Genomic DNA, 14,857 nt, shown 5'->3' with positions numbered 1-14,857 from the left:
AAAGATGAAATCAGAGGTGGAAGATTATGTCAAAAGCTGTGCTACTTGTGCCACAATGAAAACCCGGCTGGGAAAGCCCCCTGGACTACTACAAAGAGTGGCCAGCCCCAGCCGACCATGGGAAGAGATTGCCATGGATTTCATCGCCGAGCTTCCAGACATCGGCAGTAATAGAGTAATCTGGACAGTTATTGATTTGTTTTCCAAGCGAGCGCATTTCATCGCTTGCTCAGGGTTGCCATCTGCAAAGAAATTATCGAAAATGTTTGTGAAACACATTTATCGCCTGCATGGGGTGCCAAAAAGGGTCATTTCAGATCACGGAGTTCAGTTCACCACCAAGTTCTGGAGAGAGTTCCTCAGATCAATTGGGTCCACACAGGGACTCAGCTCAGCATTTCATCCCAGGACAAATGGCACAGCAGAGAGGGCCAATGCGATGGTGGAACAATACCTCCGGTGTTATGTGGCCTATCAGCAAGACAACTGGTGAGACTTACTACCCTTCGCTGAAGTGGCATACAACAATGCGGTCCACAGCAGTATTGGTTTAACTCCGTTTCAGATTACCAGTGGCATGGAGTTCGTTCCCATGCCTGAGCTGCCTAAAGAACCTCCCTCCTCCATGTCTCTGAATGAATGGAAGGACACACTAAAGAAGGGATGGGAAAATACAAAGAAGGCTCTAACCAATGCGGCAGAAGCCTACAAGAAGCAAGCTGATAAACATCGTTCCCTCCAACCTGCCTTTAGGGTGAGGGACAAAGTTTTTGTATCTACAAAATACATAAGATTGAGGATGCCTAGCAAGAAATTGGGTCCAAAATTCCTAGGTCCTTTCCCAATAGAAAAGATAATTAACCCAGTTACAGTTAGACTCAGCCTATCCAGAATTCTAGGGAAAATTTACCCAGTATTCCATTGTAGCTTGTTAAAACCTGTAATGGGATCTAGCATAAGGCCATCTACCCAAGCCCCCCCTCCTCCTATAGTGGTAGAAGGGGAAACACATTATGAAGTGAAAAAAATCTTAAATTCCAGGATGTATAGAGGTCACTTACAATATTTGGTGCATTGGAAGGGGTACCCTTTGTCTGAAGCTACATGGGTGAAAAGTTGGGATTTAAAAGCAGATAAATTAGTGAAACAATTCCATGAGAAGTTTCCTGATAAACCAAAGGGTCCCCCTGGGGGAGGAAGGGGTGGTTAGGTATATATAGTAACCTTTCTTTAATTTTCTTTTCCAGAAACTGTTTCTCTTTTGAAGAGAGGCCACCTGTCAGGCCCACAGTGGTTCCTTTAAGAATCTTTGGCCTGCCACACTCTCATTAAGGGGGGAATTAGCAAGGGGTAGAATGTGTTGTTTTCAAAATAAAAAATTCCTTTCTAGAAGCTCAAGGTCATCTTTTGTCTCCCAAACCTTTACACCTGATCGGAAGCAGTTAGGCGTAGGTGTTAGTGTGGAAGAAGAAGATTGGACCATGTGATGGACTGTGGGTGTGGGGACAAGATCATGAACTTTTAATTGGGTGGGATTCTGGTATAACTTCCAGAATTGGGATTCCATAGCATGATGCCAACATGCCTGCCTTATTAAATTGGAATTTTAAGCATAGTTTTGCCTTTGACTCTGATTTAATTCTGCATGATAGTTAGAACGCTGACACAATGTTTTTAAAACTACAGAGGATGCTGATCATTGCAAGCTCTTAAAACCATTGATCACTCAGGTGAGTAGAGAATAGATCTGGATCCACTAATAAGGCTTTGTCTGATTTGCATAACTGCCAAGGATTTTGATGGAAAACTCCTCAGGGTATGCATGAGAATGTGGCCCTCCCGATGTGACAACTCCCATCATTTGGGGGAGGATGAAAATGGTCATCCCAACATATGAAAGGCAACAGGTTTGGCAAGAGGAATGTATTTGAGCTAAGACCTGGGAAAATGGAAATGCAACAGGCTCCTTGGAATATTAAATAGATCCTTGTAAAATTGATATGACAAGCAAAAATTTAAGGATGGAAATCTGAGGGTAGCCAGTGAGGAGAGTTCCTCTTCATGTACTTGCATTAGATAAATTTAGTTTGGCTTAAATGTAAATACCAGGAAAACTATCCAAAAATGCTGCTCCAGCTTGTGATCCCCAGTCACACCCAGAGAGGGGCAAGATTGAATTTCTACCTTATATATTTCAGGATTTTAGAAATAACTACGGTACCCACTGCATTCTTCCCGGAGGACCAGACACACTTGGGAAAGTGAATGGAAGGATTTGCTGAAAATCCATTAAAAAGAGGAGTTGCTACTGTTTACAATTAAAAAGTGTTCCTCCTCATTATCCCAAGTGGAAGATGGGGTATTATTGCAGATAATATTTACAAAACAGCATTTCATTTTATTATAGTTGTAATAATTATGGTAGGTAAGAATAACACCTGTAGGAACAAGCCTTTTTTGGATGATATTCCAGAGAGACACATCCATTCCTAAAAAGAAGCTTTGGAATGAATGGGGGATGAAAATAAATCTTCCCATTCCTTTTAGTGATGCTTGCAGGTGGAAGAGCATGTTAGAGGACTGGGCCCAACCTGACAAAAGGTGGCATCAGCTATAGAGACAGGTAATCAGGACTTGGAAGAAAGCAGAGAAAGTAGGTGATGCTGGAGCAAGGAGGGGGGAAGTCCTAGTTAATTGAAAACACTGCTGAACCTGTGTTTTCAATTAACTAGGACCCCCCCCTCCCTGCACCAGAATCTTCAGCATCTGCATCTTAAGTGGAGCACACATCTCTGCCCCCTCTCTTTTCCATAAAAGGCTGTCGCCTTCTTTGTCTGAAACTAATGCAGGTCTGTACCTAATCACAGCCAGTGGGTGGCTCAGATCAAGCACCTCCCATAATAGCTTGAATTGCAAATTGGGTGTGGTATGTGTGTGTGTGTGCATCAAGAATACCGGAACAAGCAGTCAAGAAATGCACCACAGGCGAGCACTTGGTCTGTGCAGCCATGAAGGCCTTGAAAAAGATACTCCAATGCTGTGATGTGATTTTTATACCTAACAAATACCAGAATCATGCAAATGGCATCCCTTGTGACATTCTGGGGAAGTGAAATTTGGATTTTAAAAAAGCAGGAGAGGAAGAATGTTGAGGCTTTTGAACTTGGTGTTGGAGAAGATTTCTAACAATACCACAGACAGCCAAGAAAATAAACAGATGGCTCATTAAACTAATCAACCCGGAGTTAGAGGCACAAATGATCAGACTCAAACAATCCTACTTTAAACCTATTATGCAAAGACACAACTGTCTGAAAAAGGCTGGGAAAAGTAGAAGGGAAAAGAAGAAAGGGATGACCAATGGCAAGGTGGATGGACTCAATTACAGAAGTGATAAGTTCATTGCTGGCAGACATGAGAGAACAGATCAGAGATAGATTGTAGTGGAGAAAACTTATCTATGTGGTTGCTAAGAGTTGAAAAATGACTTGATGACACAATGCATATGGTTTGTCCCAAATTCTGTTTCATTATACAACAGGTCTAATAATGGAGTCAATCCCCTCTATACTTAGTGAATATTAATTTAAGATCTTTACATCATTTGTAAGCCAAAGTAGTGGCAAATCAGGCTCTAAATTAATATTCTGAGTCTGGGATTGCAGAGTTATTCAGGTGAGTTTTGATTGGCCAGTTTTATATCAGGCAGGTGAAGTTTGTCTTAAGATAGCTGTCCATAATCCTTCCTTGTACAAATTGCCTCAACCTCTAGGCAGTGTGATGTCACTATGGACTCTGGCCGAATCCTATCTACAAAGCCTCTAAGGTAATCACAGTAGCCATAGGATTTTCCTATAAAACTCAATGCATGGTAAGTTGAAGATCCCATACCTGGGGGACCTATGCAGAGACTAATGAATTATAGTTCCCTGAAACCACAACCAGCATGGTGAATGGGGTAGGATATGGGAAATCGTAACTGCTTAAGGTGTCAAGTCAACAGCCTGGATCCACACTGCCTGAAAATAAGGTGGTAAAATTCATGCCCAGTTGCAATATTGATTCAAGATTAGGCAGTTACAACCTTTGAGATCTCACCTTCATAAATGTTTCAGCTCTCTTGTGGTGTGGTAGGGGAAGCTTGCCCACTTTCCCAGAAAAAAACAAAAACCAAGCAAAACATTTGAATGAAATCCGATATGTGGCCGCAACCGAGAACTGTTCTTTCTTCCTGCTCCCCGCTCCATTCAGCCTTGTCATTCACATCCTAAAAGGCGCCCAATCTGGGGAAGAAGATTCGTTCTTTCATTCCAGCACCCGGAAATCAGACCTGCTGGGTTACGTCAGCGGCGCGCTTCGGTCCCAAGCAGTTCTTCCTACTTTTGAATTCAGAGAGCTTTGCTCAAATATTGCCAAGCCCGAAGGTTGATGGGGAAAGTTAGGAAGAAAGCGCCTCTGATTTTCTTGCAACCCCTCTTCTTGGACACCTGCAGTGAAGAAGATGTTATATATAGATGTATTATACAGACCTGCAACAGGAATTACTTGCATGAAGTTGATCTACAAGATGATAGGACATCACACCCTGCGTCTTCTCGGAAACAGATGGGAAAAAATGAGCTTGGTGGCTGCACACCATGTGGAGGAAGCAGGATTATTTTAAAATAAATGTTTACATATTTTATTTGTAAGCCCCCTCCCAGCCACTTAAATAGTTACTTGATTGATTGATTGGCTGAAATAAATAAATAAATAAATAAATAAATAAATAAATAAATAAATAAATAAATAAATAAATAAATAAATAAATAAATAAATAAATAAATAAATAAATAAATAAATAAATAAATAAATAAATAAATAAATAAATAAATATCGTCATTTATAAATGCCCAGTCCAGCTCAGGGGTGAAATTCAGCAGGTTCTGGAGAAAGTTGAAATTTTGAGTAGTTTGGAGAACCGGCAAATACCACCTCTGGCTGGCCCCAGAGAGGGGTGGGAATGGAGATTTTGCAATATCCTTCCCCTGACACGCCCACAAAGCCATCCCCACAGAACCGGTAGTAAAAAAATTGAATTTCACCACTGCTCCAGCCCCTTGGATTAAAGGGAAGATAAGGAGAAAGTTCGCAGGGGGACATTTTACACTGTAAAATGTGTAAAAATTTACACAATACAGTGTGTGTGTGGGGGGGATAGCCACCTTTCAGAAAATGCTCCTCCAGCACCCTTTTAAAGAAAGGGGACCCTTCACATAAAAAACCCCCAAAAGGCTTCTAAACCGCGAAAACCGCCCCTTGAGATAGATCCAGCCGCTGTTGGAGTCGGAGTCCCTCCTCCTCTTTCTCCTCCGCAGCTCGGTCCCCGTCTGGGTACTTCAGCATGTGGAGAAGGGCGCCCCGTGTGTGCAAGTCAGCCGGTCCAGGAAGAAGAGATTGCAGCCCGGCGCTAGCTAGTAGCACCTGTTCCAGAGCAGTGCCTACGCGAACCACGATTGGTTTCTCCCACGACCGGGTAGAGAGGGGGAAGTTGAAAGGAAGGGATTTTGCCCCTTCCACTCCGGCTGCAGGAAAGGTGGGACGGCTTAGTTGTCCCTCTGCCGGCCAAAAAGGAGTGTGTGTGTGTGTGAGACACTTCAGAGAACTAACGGGAGCAAGCGAACCCCGCAATGTTAGCTTCCCAAAAGAGCTGGGAATGAACGAACTCCCCTTGCAAAAAAAGCCGGAGCGTCCACAAAACGGGGTTACCTCGAATGTGGAGAAAGGAAGCAAGTCGGTTTGTTCATTTATCTTGAGCGGGTTCTGAACACGCTTACTTTTTCTGATGAAATATTCACAAAGGCGGATTACTGAAAACATGCATCCATTTCTTCTCGGTGTGTCGATTAAAACCATAAGCACCGGAATTTCATTTTAATTGGCTGGCGCAAACTGACGGCTTGGGTTGGGAAACCAAGTTTAGGATTAAAGGCAAAGGCGATTGTAGGCAGTTCTCTAAGGAAACCGGATTCTTCCCCATCCATTCTTTCCGATGTTCTAATCTAGTTTGCAAGCCTGAGATTTTCCATCGATGAAGTAAGGTCGGGTTTCTGAGCTTTCCTGGAGGACAAAACCGGCCAGGTGCAGCAAACAGTTTCAAAGCTTTGGGTATGGCAATGGGAAAGGATGATTCAGTTCAGCCACTGGATTAAGTGACGTTCTAACTGTAAATCGTTTTTAAAAAATCGATAGAAATCATATCAATACTCCGTACCGACAGGTCATCTTATTTATAAGAAAGCTGTTACTTGAAAACAAGATCAGCTTGAGGATGGACTTGGCAAATAAAAGGGAAATGTCATTTGGAAAGCTTTCATTCTAATGCTAGAACAAGTGAATCCATTAAGTGAATTAAAAGTCTCATAAATATATATTTTTAAAAGTCAAAATAGTTCCTTCCGCGCCTGTAAAATAGCATCACCAGTTATTATTTCCATCCTGTGAAATATTACTCCGTCTTTACTAAATGTAGCTGGTTTCAAACCGTCATATTAATCAGTCAAAGCGTTCCTACGTTTCTTCTAAAGTTCAGGGAAATGTCTTTTTTGCCTTATTTCAGTTTAGGGCAAGTCTTTCTGAAAAGCATGACTTTCGTTTCTTTCCCCGCTTACTCAAGGCCAGTTAACACTTCGCATGTGTTAATAATAATTTTCACCACTTGTACAAAAGAGAAAACAAAACACCACTTTGGGCATCGGAAGATTGACCATTCTGATTGGGTGTGTTCTATGATCTCCCAACGAGTTTCAGCACAAAAAAATAGAGTTAGTTTTCTGTTAAAGGATGTTTGCATTGTGAGGGAGTGGGATTGGCTAGAGAAAAATGTTACGATTTCATCTGTAATGTAGTCCTTACTGTCGAAGAAAGAACAGAACAGCAAACGAGGGACTGGTAATTCGGACACCCCAGAAGCGCATTGAGGAACAAGCCTTGAGACAAATGGAAACGCAAAGTGATTAGGCCGTACATTTTCCACACTAGTGATTTATGGCGTCACTCAGCCATTGTAATGACAGAAAAGCTTGTCTTTATTCGTAAATGACGCATAGTGTCCTGCTGTTAGCCATCAATATGGAAATAGTTTGAAACGCCAGCTGTGGTTCTTTTTTTTTTTTTTTTTTACAAATCTAGCTGAATCCTCTCCAAACATATTGCCTTCCAGTATGTATAGGAATCCTTCCCATTGTTTCAGGCACTGTGGCTTGGGATGATGGGAGCTGTAGTCCAAAATACAAGTTAGAGAGGAATAGTTAACAAGGAATTAGGTCCTAAAACTTGAGTTCCATTGGTCTACGCTGATGTAAGACTGGGTTTTTGCTGGTCAGCCAATTGCCAAGTAACTTGGCACTACATCATCCCATTAATTCATAATTCTATTTACTTGTTTGGGCATAGCATGTTATAGAACTTGTGTTTAGATAAACCAATGTTAGAAAATAGTGCAGACCCAGACTAAATTAACAATCCACCTCTGTCAGCTTTACTTAAAAGGTCAGGATATCTATCATTCACAGACATTGATGAGCTCAGGATCCTGGAGAGGGAGTAGTCCCATCTCTATCACCCTGTATTAATGACCGGTTGTGGCTCTTTCCCCGTTTACATACAACGCTCTTCATTCAACTTCCACGTTTGCTTTTTTGTATATAATACCTGGGCGCTAGCTTTTGTTATTAGCAATGAATAGACGAGAAGGAGGAGACATCTACATCATATGATCCCTGGGTTGGTTAATGGCCGCAATAAAATTATCTATTATCTGTTCCTTGAACCAGTCAATGTTGGGTAGAGAACGCAGTTCTAGCCACTACGCTGGGGGGGGATGTGCAAAAGTTTCCATACTTTTCTATGGAATCGGCTTCTATTGAGTTGCTCTTGACGCAGGTTTACTTAGGAAGGAGGTTAAGCTGTTTGCCTGTTCTAAATGAAACTCAACGCAGGCTTTAGGATGCCCAAAGAATCAACACCATTGATTTCAATGAAGGCGATGAAAATCTACTTTATTCTCGGATTTGGCGTTAGGAAAATGGGCTCTAATTTCTAGCTCAGTTCAAAAGGCAGAAATCGCTTTCGTGCGAAACGAAGTGTGAGTGGAGCTTAGCTTTACCCCAGTTCAGGCGTGGGATCCCTCAGCCATCCCAAAGTATGGTAATAATAATTAATTTTTCTTTCCATTACTGCTTGCAGGACCCACCAAACACAGACATAATTAAGGTACTTAATTCGGTTTATAGAAAAAGCCGAAATTTCTTCTGGGAAGAAGTCAGATGTACGGGATTCTACAAATCATCCTGTACATCCAGATAAATATCTTAAGTTTCCTCTAACTTCTCAAAGAAACAGAGAGATCGGATAGAGGATCTCTATCTAGATAGACTAGAATGGGCTCCGGACTTACAGGTTTAGTTTTCTTGAAGGTTTAGCCTCACACAGAACCTCTTTAGGGATGGAAAACGGTCCAGAAAGCTCCACTGGCCAGAAGAACACCCTAGCTCAGTGGTTACCAACTGGTGGTCCGTGGACCACTGATGGTCCATGAGAAAATTGAGGTGGTCCACAGAAAAACTATTTGCATTTTTTATATTTCACTAAATAATATTTATCTTTAAAAAAAAACCATATTAGCGGTCAACTGGATTTAAAATTATGAATTTAGTGGTCCCTGAGATCCAAAAGGTTGGTGACCCCTGCCCTAGCTGACTCAACTTTCCCTTTTTTCCTGCATAAATTTTAGATAAAATCTTGCTATTCTCGTCCGCTGCGCCCAGCCGTGAACTTCCACAGATTTTCCCGTGTTTTACCTCTAACTAATCGGCCGGGGACAGAAACCCGGACCAGGTTCGCTTGCGCCAAAACTGGACGCCGGCTTCTTTGGGAATATCTTGCTTCCGTGAGTTTTTGACAAACTCTAAGTCGGGACACAAAGCAGACACGTGGCGCCGTGTGTGGTCGGCCTCGCCGTCGCCACTGGGCCAGTGCTACAAACTCAGAACGGCTGCATCCCTCAAAGGCCAGGACTGAATTCTGAGCTAACAGCTGTGTGGGGTTTCTCTCTGCCCACCCCCACCCCCGCCGCCTCCCTGTTGTAACAGTTCGGAATCTCGGGGCAGTTACACAGACAAAGATGCACAGTACAAAGGAATATACGGATAAAGAAAAAATAGCCTTATGCAAAATGTAGATTAAAAAAAAAACTAGTCACCATATTCCTGTTTCTTTTTAAAGTAACACCCGTGTCCCGGTTGCATACGATCCTGAAAATTATTCCCAACATTAAGCAGCTGGAGAGCAGCGTTTTCAGAACGTCCAGCGTTCTGATCGTTTCAAATGTGAATCGATCGATCGTTTCCTCGGATCTTGAAGGCGCTTTGTTGGGAAATCTGTATGAATGTCAAGTATGTCAAGAAAGGCCATCATCGATCGGGAGGAAGGCTGGGAATCCAGAACGAAGGCGACGCCCCCCACCACGCCACCCCACATTACAAGGCAAAACCCAACAAAACGACTTATACGCCGCCGCCGCATTTTGTTCGGCTTCCAAGTGGGGCGGATGAAAATGGAGCGGGCAAGAGGGGGCGTTTGGATCCTTCTCCGGCAGCTGCTGTTTGTCCGAGACTAAAAAAACGGGCCTGCCTCGAGGGGCGAAGTACTTCAGCTCAAGCTGAAGAGCCTCGGGGGACAGCTTTCTCCTCGGACCTGAAGCGCCCGCTTCTCGCTCCCGTGGGAGCTAAGAGCGAAATGAATGAGAAGGGCTCAGCTGAAGGCCGTGCCCGCACGTCTCAATCTGTTGACGGCTGGTTATTATTATTTTAAGCAATGCCACAAATCAGCTGGGCTCTAGGCAGCAGGATTTGCATCTGGACCATCTAGAGTCGACTCTTCCTGATGGGCGATGCTTCTTTTCCTCCTAAGAAATCCCCCCCCCCGCCCAGATGAGGGAAGTCTCCTCCAATTCCCTCCCAAGGGAATTTATTTCCAGTGCGCAGCTCTGATCCTAAAGTAATGCGCAAATAAGAATTTCGGGGGTTTAAAAGTAACCCGCTTCACAAGTTGGTGGGAGTGGGGGGGATTCCGGGTTGTTGTTGTTTTGCACTCTCCTTGTCTATGATATTTTCAACACATATTGGTAATCTACGTATAACATGACATGCGGTAAATAAATAAATGTGAACACATATTTTGCAAGGAGCTCAAGGGGAGAAGCCAACGCTGGCTTTGTTCGCTCGCATTCAGATACCCCGCTTCTTATCCTTCGGTATCCTTCCCCCCACCCCGCAGGAACCTGCTGATTGGGCCTTTGTATCAGTTTCTGGAATTAGAAAGAAAACTCCTCCGGAGAAAACAGCAAATCCTGCGGGTTTACTCTCAATATTGCTTCTGAGCAATAAAATGCTTCAAGGAGGACGAGGATAAATCTGAGTTCAAATCCTGGATCAGGAGCCTCAAGTGTAACTTTGAGCTGGTCTTTCTCTTTCAGTCCCTCCATCATCCCAGAGGAGAAAATGGAAACCGCATTTTCTAACTCTTTCCGGGACGCTCTTCAATGGGAATAAATAAACAGGCTTTCTAAGTGCCAGGCTTCCATCTCCCGTAGATGTCACCAGGTTCCGGGTGAAACCCTCAATGCTTTTTTTGAAAGAAATAATTCGCTTTACGTTTACATGCAGTGGGGCCGTTGGAAGTCCTGCAGAAATGAGTCTTTTAAATCAATTCGCTTAACTGGTTTAGCAATCTGGCGGTTTTATGGATTTAAAAGTGCAACATACGAGTGTTCCAGAGAGGAATACGATTTCATAGAGATGACAGAATCGGAGCCATGTGTGAATTGTGGTCACGAGTTTGTCACACGGTCTGGAAGTAACAGAGATAAACAGGAAAGTTAACGAGGATTGCGGAAAGCGAGAAGGATGGTTTTGCAGAAATGCAGCCGGATCGCTCGAGGTTCGGGATCAAGAGGAACAGCGAGAGAACTTGGAAAGACGGCAGAAGCGCTTACGGGAGATTTTCCCCAAACATCTATGTTTTGAATTTCTGGAGATTCCCAAAAGACACGGGGGGGGCGGGTACTGTTGGTTTTTGGTTCATCGAAAGCGCAGCAGAGAGCCTTCCGTTATTTTGGAGGGGGCTCAGATTTGACCCCGGCTATTAGTGACCCGTCTCGCCAAGAGGAAAGATGGCGTGCTGCGAGCCGGGCTTGCCCCCCCCCCCCAATAAAATAAAATAAAATAAAATCCGAAGCGCTGCACCGGGCTTATCAAAAGCAAGCCCGGCGCAACCAACAGACCGAGGGGGAGGGAAGTGGAGCGCGAGGGCGCGCGAAGGGGAGGGGGGCTTCAAACATTCCTCAGCCGAGGAGCGCGAGCGGCGGGTCTGTTTTGCGCGCGCCAAGACACGTGACGCGCTGTCCGCGCTATAAAAGCTACTGGCGCTCGCCTCGGCGGCTCAGTGCTTGCGCGACGTTCCGGCCGGCGGGAGCTTCGCGCAAAGGCGGTGGCTTTCCCCACACTTTCTGTCCCGTCCCCCCCTCTCACAATCCTTTCGCTCCTTCCCTATCCGTCTTCCCCGCCCGGGGCCACCCCTGGCCCAGTCCCCTGCCCTCCCGCCACTCCTCCTCCCGCCGCCCCCAACCCCGGTTGCCTTGCCCTCCTGAGGGAAGAGAAACTGCAGGGAGCGCCTGTTGCTCTCGGCCCGGCCGCGGGGAGCGAGGGCGCCTCCTCCTCCTCCTCGGGCTCCTCCCTCGCTCCGCCGCTAGGGGGTGGCCTAGCCGAGCAGCCCGACCCGGAGGCAGAAGCAGTCGGCCGGAGCAGTGGCGGCGGTGGCACCACCATCATGACCCTGGGCTGCAGCAGCGGGAGCAGCCGCCCCTGTGGCTTGCTGGCGGCCCCCTCACCGGAGGAGGATGAGGAGGACGAGTCGTTGTCCGACGTGGAGGATGCCGACATCGACGTGGTAGGGCCCCCTCACGAGCAGACCAAGTTTAGCGAGGAAGAGGAGGAGGAGGAAGAGGAAGACGACGATGATTTGCGCCTCCTCCCCAAACAGGCGCTGCGGGTGAGGCTGTCCCCAGTCCAGCGAGGCCCGGAGGCCACGCTGGGCGACAATCACGTCGTTGCAGCGGCTCCGGCGGGGTCGGCGGCCGGCCCGGCGTCTGCCTCGTCCTCGTCCTCCTCCTCCTCGCCGTCCAGCGGCGCTTCAGGAGCCGGCAAAAACCCCCTGGTGAAGCCGCCCTACTCCTACATTGCCCTCATCACCATGGCCATCTTGCAGAGCCCCAAGAAGCGGCTAACGCTGAGCGAGATCTGCGAGTTCATCAGCGGCCGCTTCCCATACTACCGCGAGAAGTTCCCGGCCTGGCAGAACTCCATCCGCCACAACCTGTCGCTCAACGACTGCTTCGTCAAGATCCCCCGCGAGCCGGGCAACCCGGGCAAGGGCAACTACTGGACTCTGGACCCGGAGTCCGCCGATATGTTCGACAACGGCTCCTTCCTGCGCCGGAGGAAACGCTTCAAAAGGCAGCAGCAGCAGCTCCACCCTCAGCCGCCGGAGCTCCTCTTGCGCGCCGCGGCCGTCGCTGCCGACCCAGCGACTTTCCTGCCGGGCTTCGCCTACGGACCTTATGGCTACAACTACGGGCTGCAGCTGCAGAGTTTCCACCATCACCACCATCATCACCACCACCCGGTTGCCCCAGGCGGAGGGACGGCGGGGACGTTTTCTTTCCAGACTTCCTCCTGCACCCTCCCTGCGCCGCCCGGCCCTGGGGCCACGGCGACCGCCCCGTCCGTCTTCTCCAGCGGACTCTCCTCTTTCCTGGGTGGCGATCTAAGTTGCAGGAAAGCTTTCTACCCGGCGGGGCAGCTTAGCCCTACCGCCTCCCTCCTGCAGAGCCTCAAGACGGACCAGGGAACGGGCAACAGGCCTTCTTTTTCCATAGACAATATCATTGGAAGCGGTGGCGGCGCGGCCCCTCCGCCTTCCAGTAGCTCCGCGGTCAGCGCTACAGATTCGCCCTTCCCGGCGGGCCATGCTGGGAGCCAAGCGCAGGTCCTGGCTATGTTGTCTCCAGCTCTGACTCCCTTACCGAACCATTTGAGCCTCACCCACGAAGCACTCCTGCAATCGGGACAAAACTTTTCCAGTAAACTTACAAACCTCAGCAATTGTCCTTTTTAAAGGCAGCTACAATGGCCCCCCTTCCCAATCAACATTCCCCCTCCTATCTATCTCCCTCTATTGTCCTCCCATTGTGTTTTGAAAGGTAGGAACTTTTTTTGGTGGCATCTGGCATCTGGATCGTTTTGTGCGTGCGCGCGTATCTCCTCTGGGGTTGTGGTTTAGCAAATGGCGGGGTATGTGAGTAGGGGGAGAGAAATTGTTGAGCCAAAAGACCTATTTAAAATTAGTCTTTCTTATAAAATGATTTCTGGCAGCTTGGAAAGGAAAAAAAGCAAAAGTGAAATCATTTAATTAAGGCTGCAGTCCTAAACTGTCCAGGTGGTGCTATTTTAGTTGGATTTATTGGAATGGCCTTCCAAGTATGGATCCATTAGCAGGTCGGTACTTCTGGGGTATAACTGCCTTATACTCTGTAAAGTTACTCCATTCAATTTAAATCTTTAATGCAGACTTCCCAGATAGTTGTTTTGAAGCCGGGCTTGTTCCAAGGGCTTAACTTTAAACTAATAGTGGTGGGGGTTAATTCATGCTTTTGGGGGGCAAATCCATTGCATTCTGTTTGTGCTCCCAGGTGTGCCTCCTTGGGTGTGTGTATGGGGGGTGAGAGGCACTTGTGAGACTTTGCATTTAAACAGTTTCCCTGAATAGTTCTGATGTCTGTATTTTCCCATTTTTTGAATGAAGTTTTAAAAAAAATCCTCTTGCTTATCCTTAATAGTTCAATGTTTCCTAAAAGTGTATAAATCAATTTATGTTTTAAGTGAGATTTGAAATACATATCACTAAAAATCAGGCCATATCAGCAAATCCTCTGTTATCAAAACTCCCACCTCCTCTCCACTCTCCTTCAGTGTGTGTGTGCACGCATATGTGTGTGTATGTATGTGTGTTCAGTGTACCGGGATTCATTGGCATGTATACATTGTGCACCAGAGCTATTTTGCTCTCTTCCCACTAGTGTTTCCCTCCTATTTTATTGGAAGAATTGTGAATGATTAGATGTGGAAAAGGCAACACATTTTTTTTGTCCACCTCTGGTGTAAATTAATAAATGTCTGTGATTTCTCTTAAAAGGAACCCAGCGGGTCTTGCTATTTGCTTTTGTAATTTTTTAAACAAATGTTGTGTTAGTAGTATTAGATCTTAGAAAGTGAAAAAGATCTGCAGAGTGGATGAATTTATTTAGATATTGTTAAAAGCTAAGGGAAAGCAATGCCTTCATTTGCAGTTAGCCAGGGCAAACCATTCTCAAAATCTAAGTTCAGAGACTCCACCGCCTGGACCCCCAAGAGGCTTCCTTCTGAGCAGAAGTACATATAAAATTGGCTTACTAGACTACAGACAAAAATTAAAGTCAGGGTTCAGCTACTGTTGAGCAGAAATGTAATCTATAAAACAAATGTTTCCCATTAAGTACAACAGGATAAAATGAGCCAGGTAAATATTTGTAGCTTACTAATGAAATGTGGGTTTGCCATAACTTTTCCTTCCTTGCCTTTTTTAATGAACTCTAAAATTAGTTTATTGCTACCGTCCCTTCTATTTCTTTTAAAGTCGTACTTTTGGGTTGTAAACCTAAAATATTGTTTTTATTATAAGGAGTTATGCATTATTTTTACTCGCGACATTACATGTGGCA

At 45.7% G+C, this 14,857-nt stretch overlaps 1 protein-coding gene across 1 annotated transcript; it reads left to right on the top strand.

Annotated features, from left to right (window-relative positions):
• The first annotated feature begins 11,858 nt into the window (after positions 1 to 11,858).
• Positions 11,859 to 14,291, top strand: FOXD2 (forkhead box D2). The gene has a single exon (XM_014061872.2). The coding sequence runs from the start codon at positions 11,869 to 11,871 to the stop codon at positions 13,213 to 13,215; it is 1,347 nt and encodes a 448-aa protein (XP_013917347.2). The 5' UTR covers positions 11,859 to 11,868; the 3' UTR covers positions 13,216 to 14,291.
• Positions 14,292 to 14,857: the final 566 nt, after the last annotated feature.

The sequence above is a fragment of the Thamnophis sirtalis genome, unplaced genomic scaffold, assembly GCF_051295495.1.
Source record: "Thamnophis sirtalis isolate CommonGarterSnake01/CBP01778 unplaced genomic scaffold, rThaSir2_p1.2 scaffold_7, whole genome shotgun sequence".
Classification (NCBI taxonomy): domain Eukaryota; kingdom Metazoa; phylum Chordata; class Lepidosauria; order Squamata; family Natricidae; genus Thamnophis; species Thamnophis sirtalis.
The sequence above is the reverse complement of the archived record's forward strand: the minus strand, read 5'-3'. Positions and strand labels throughout refer to the sequence as shown.

What these genes read in the sequence shown, in the direction of transcription:
- FOXD2 (XM_014061872.2), top strand. Translation starts at nt 11,869, where the DNA reads ATGACCCTGGGCTGCAGCAGCGGGAGCAGCCGCCCCTGTGGCTTGCTG.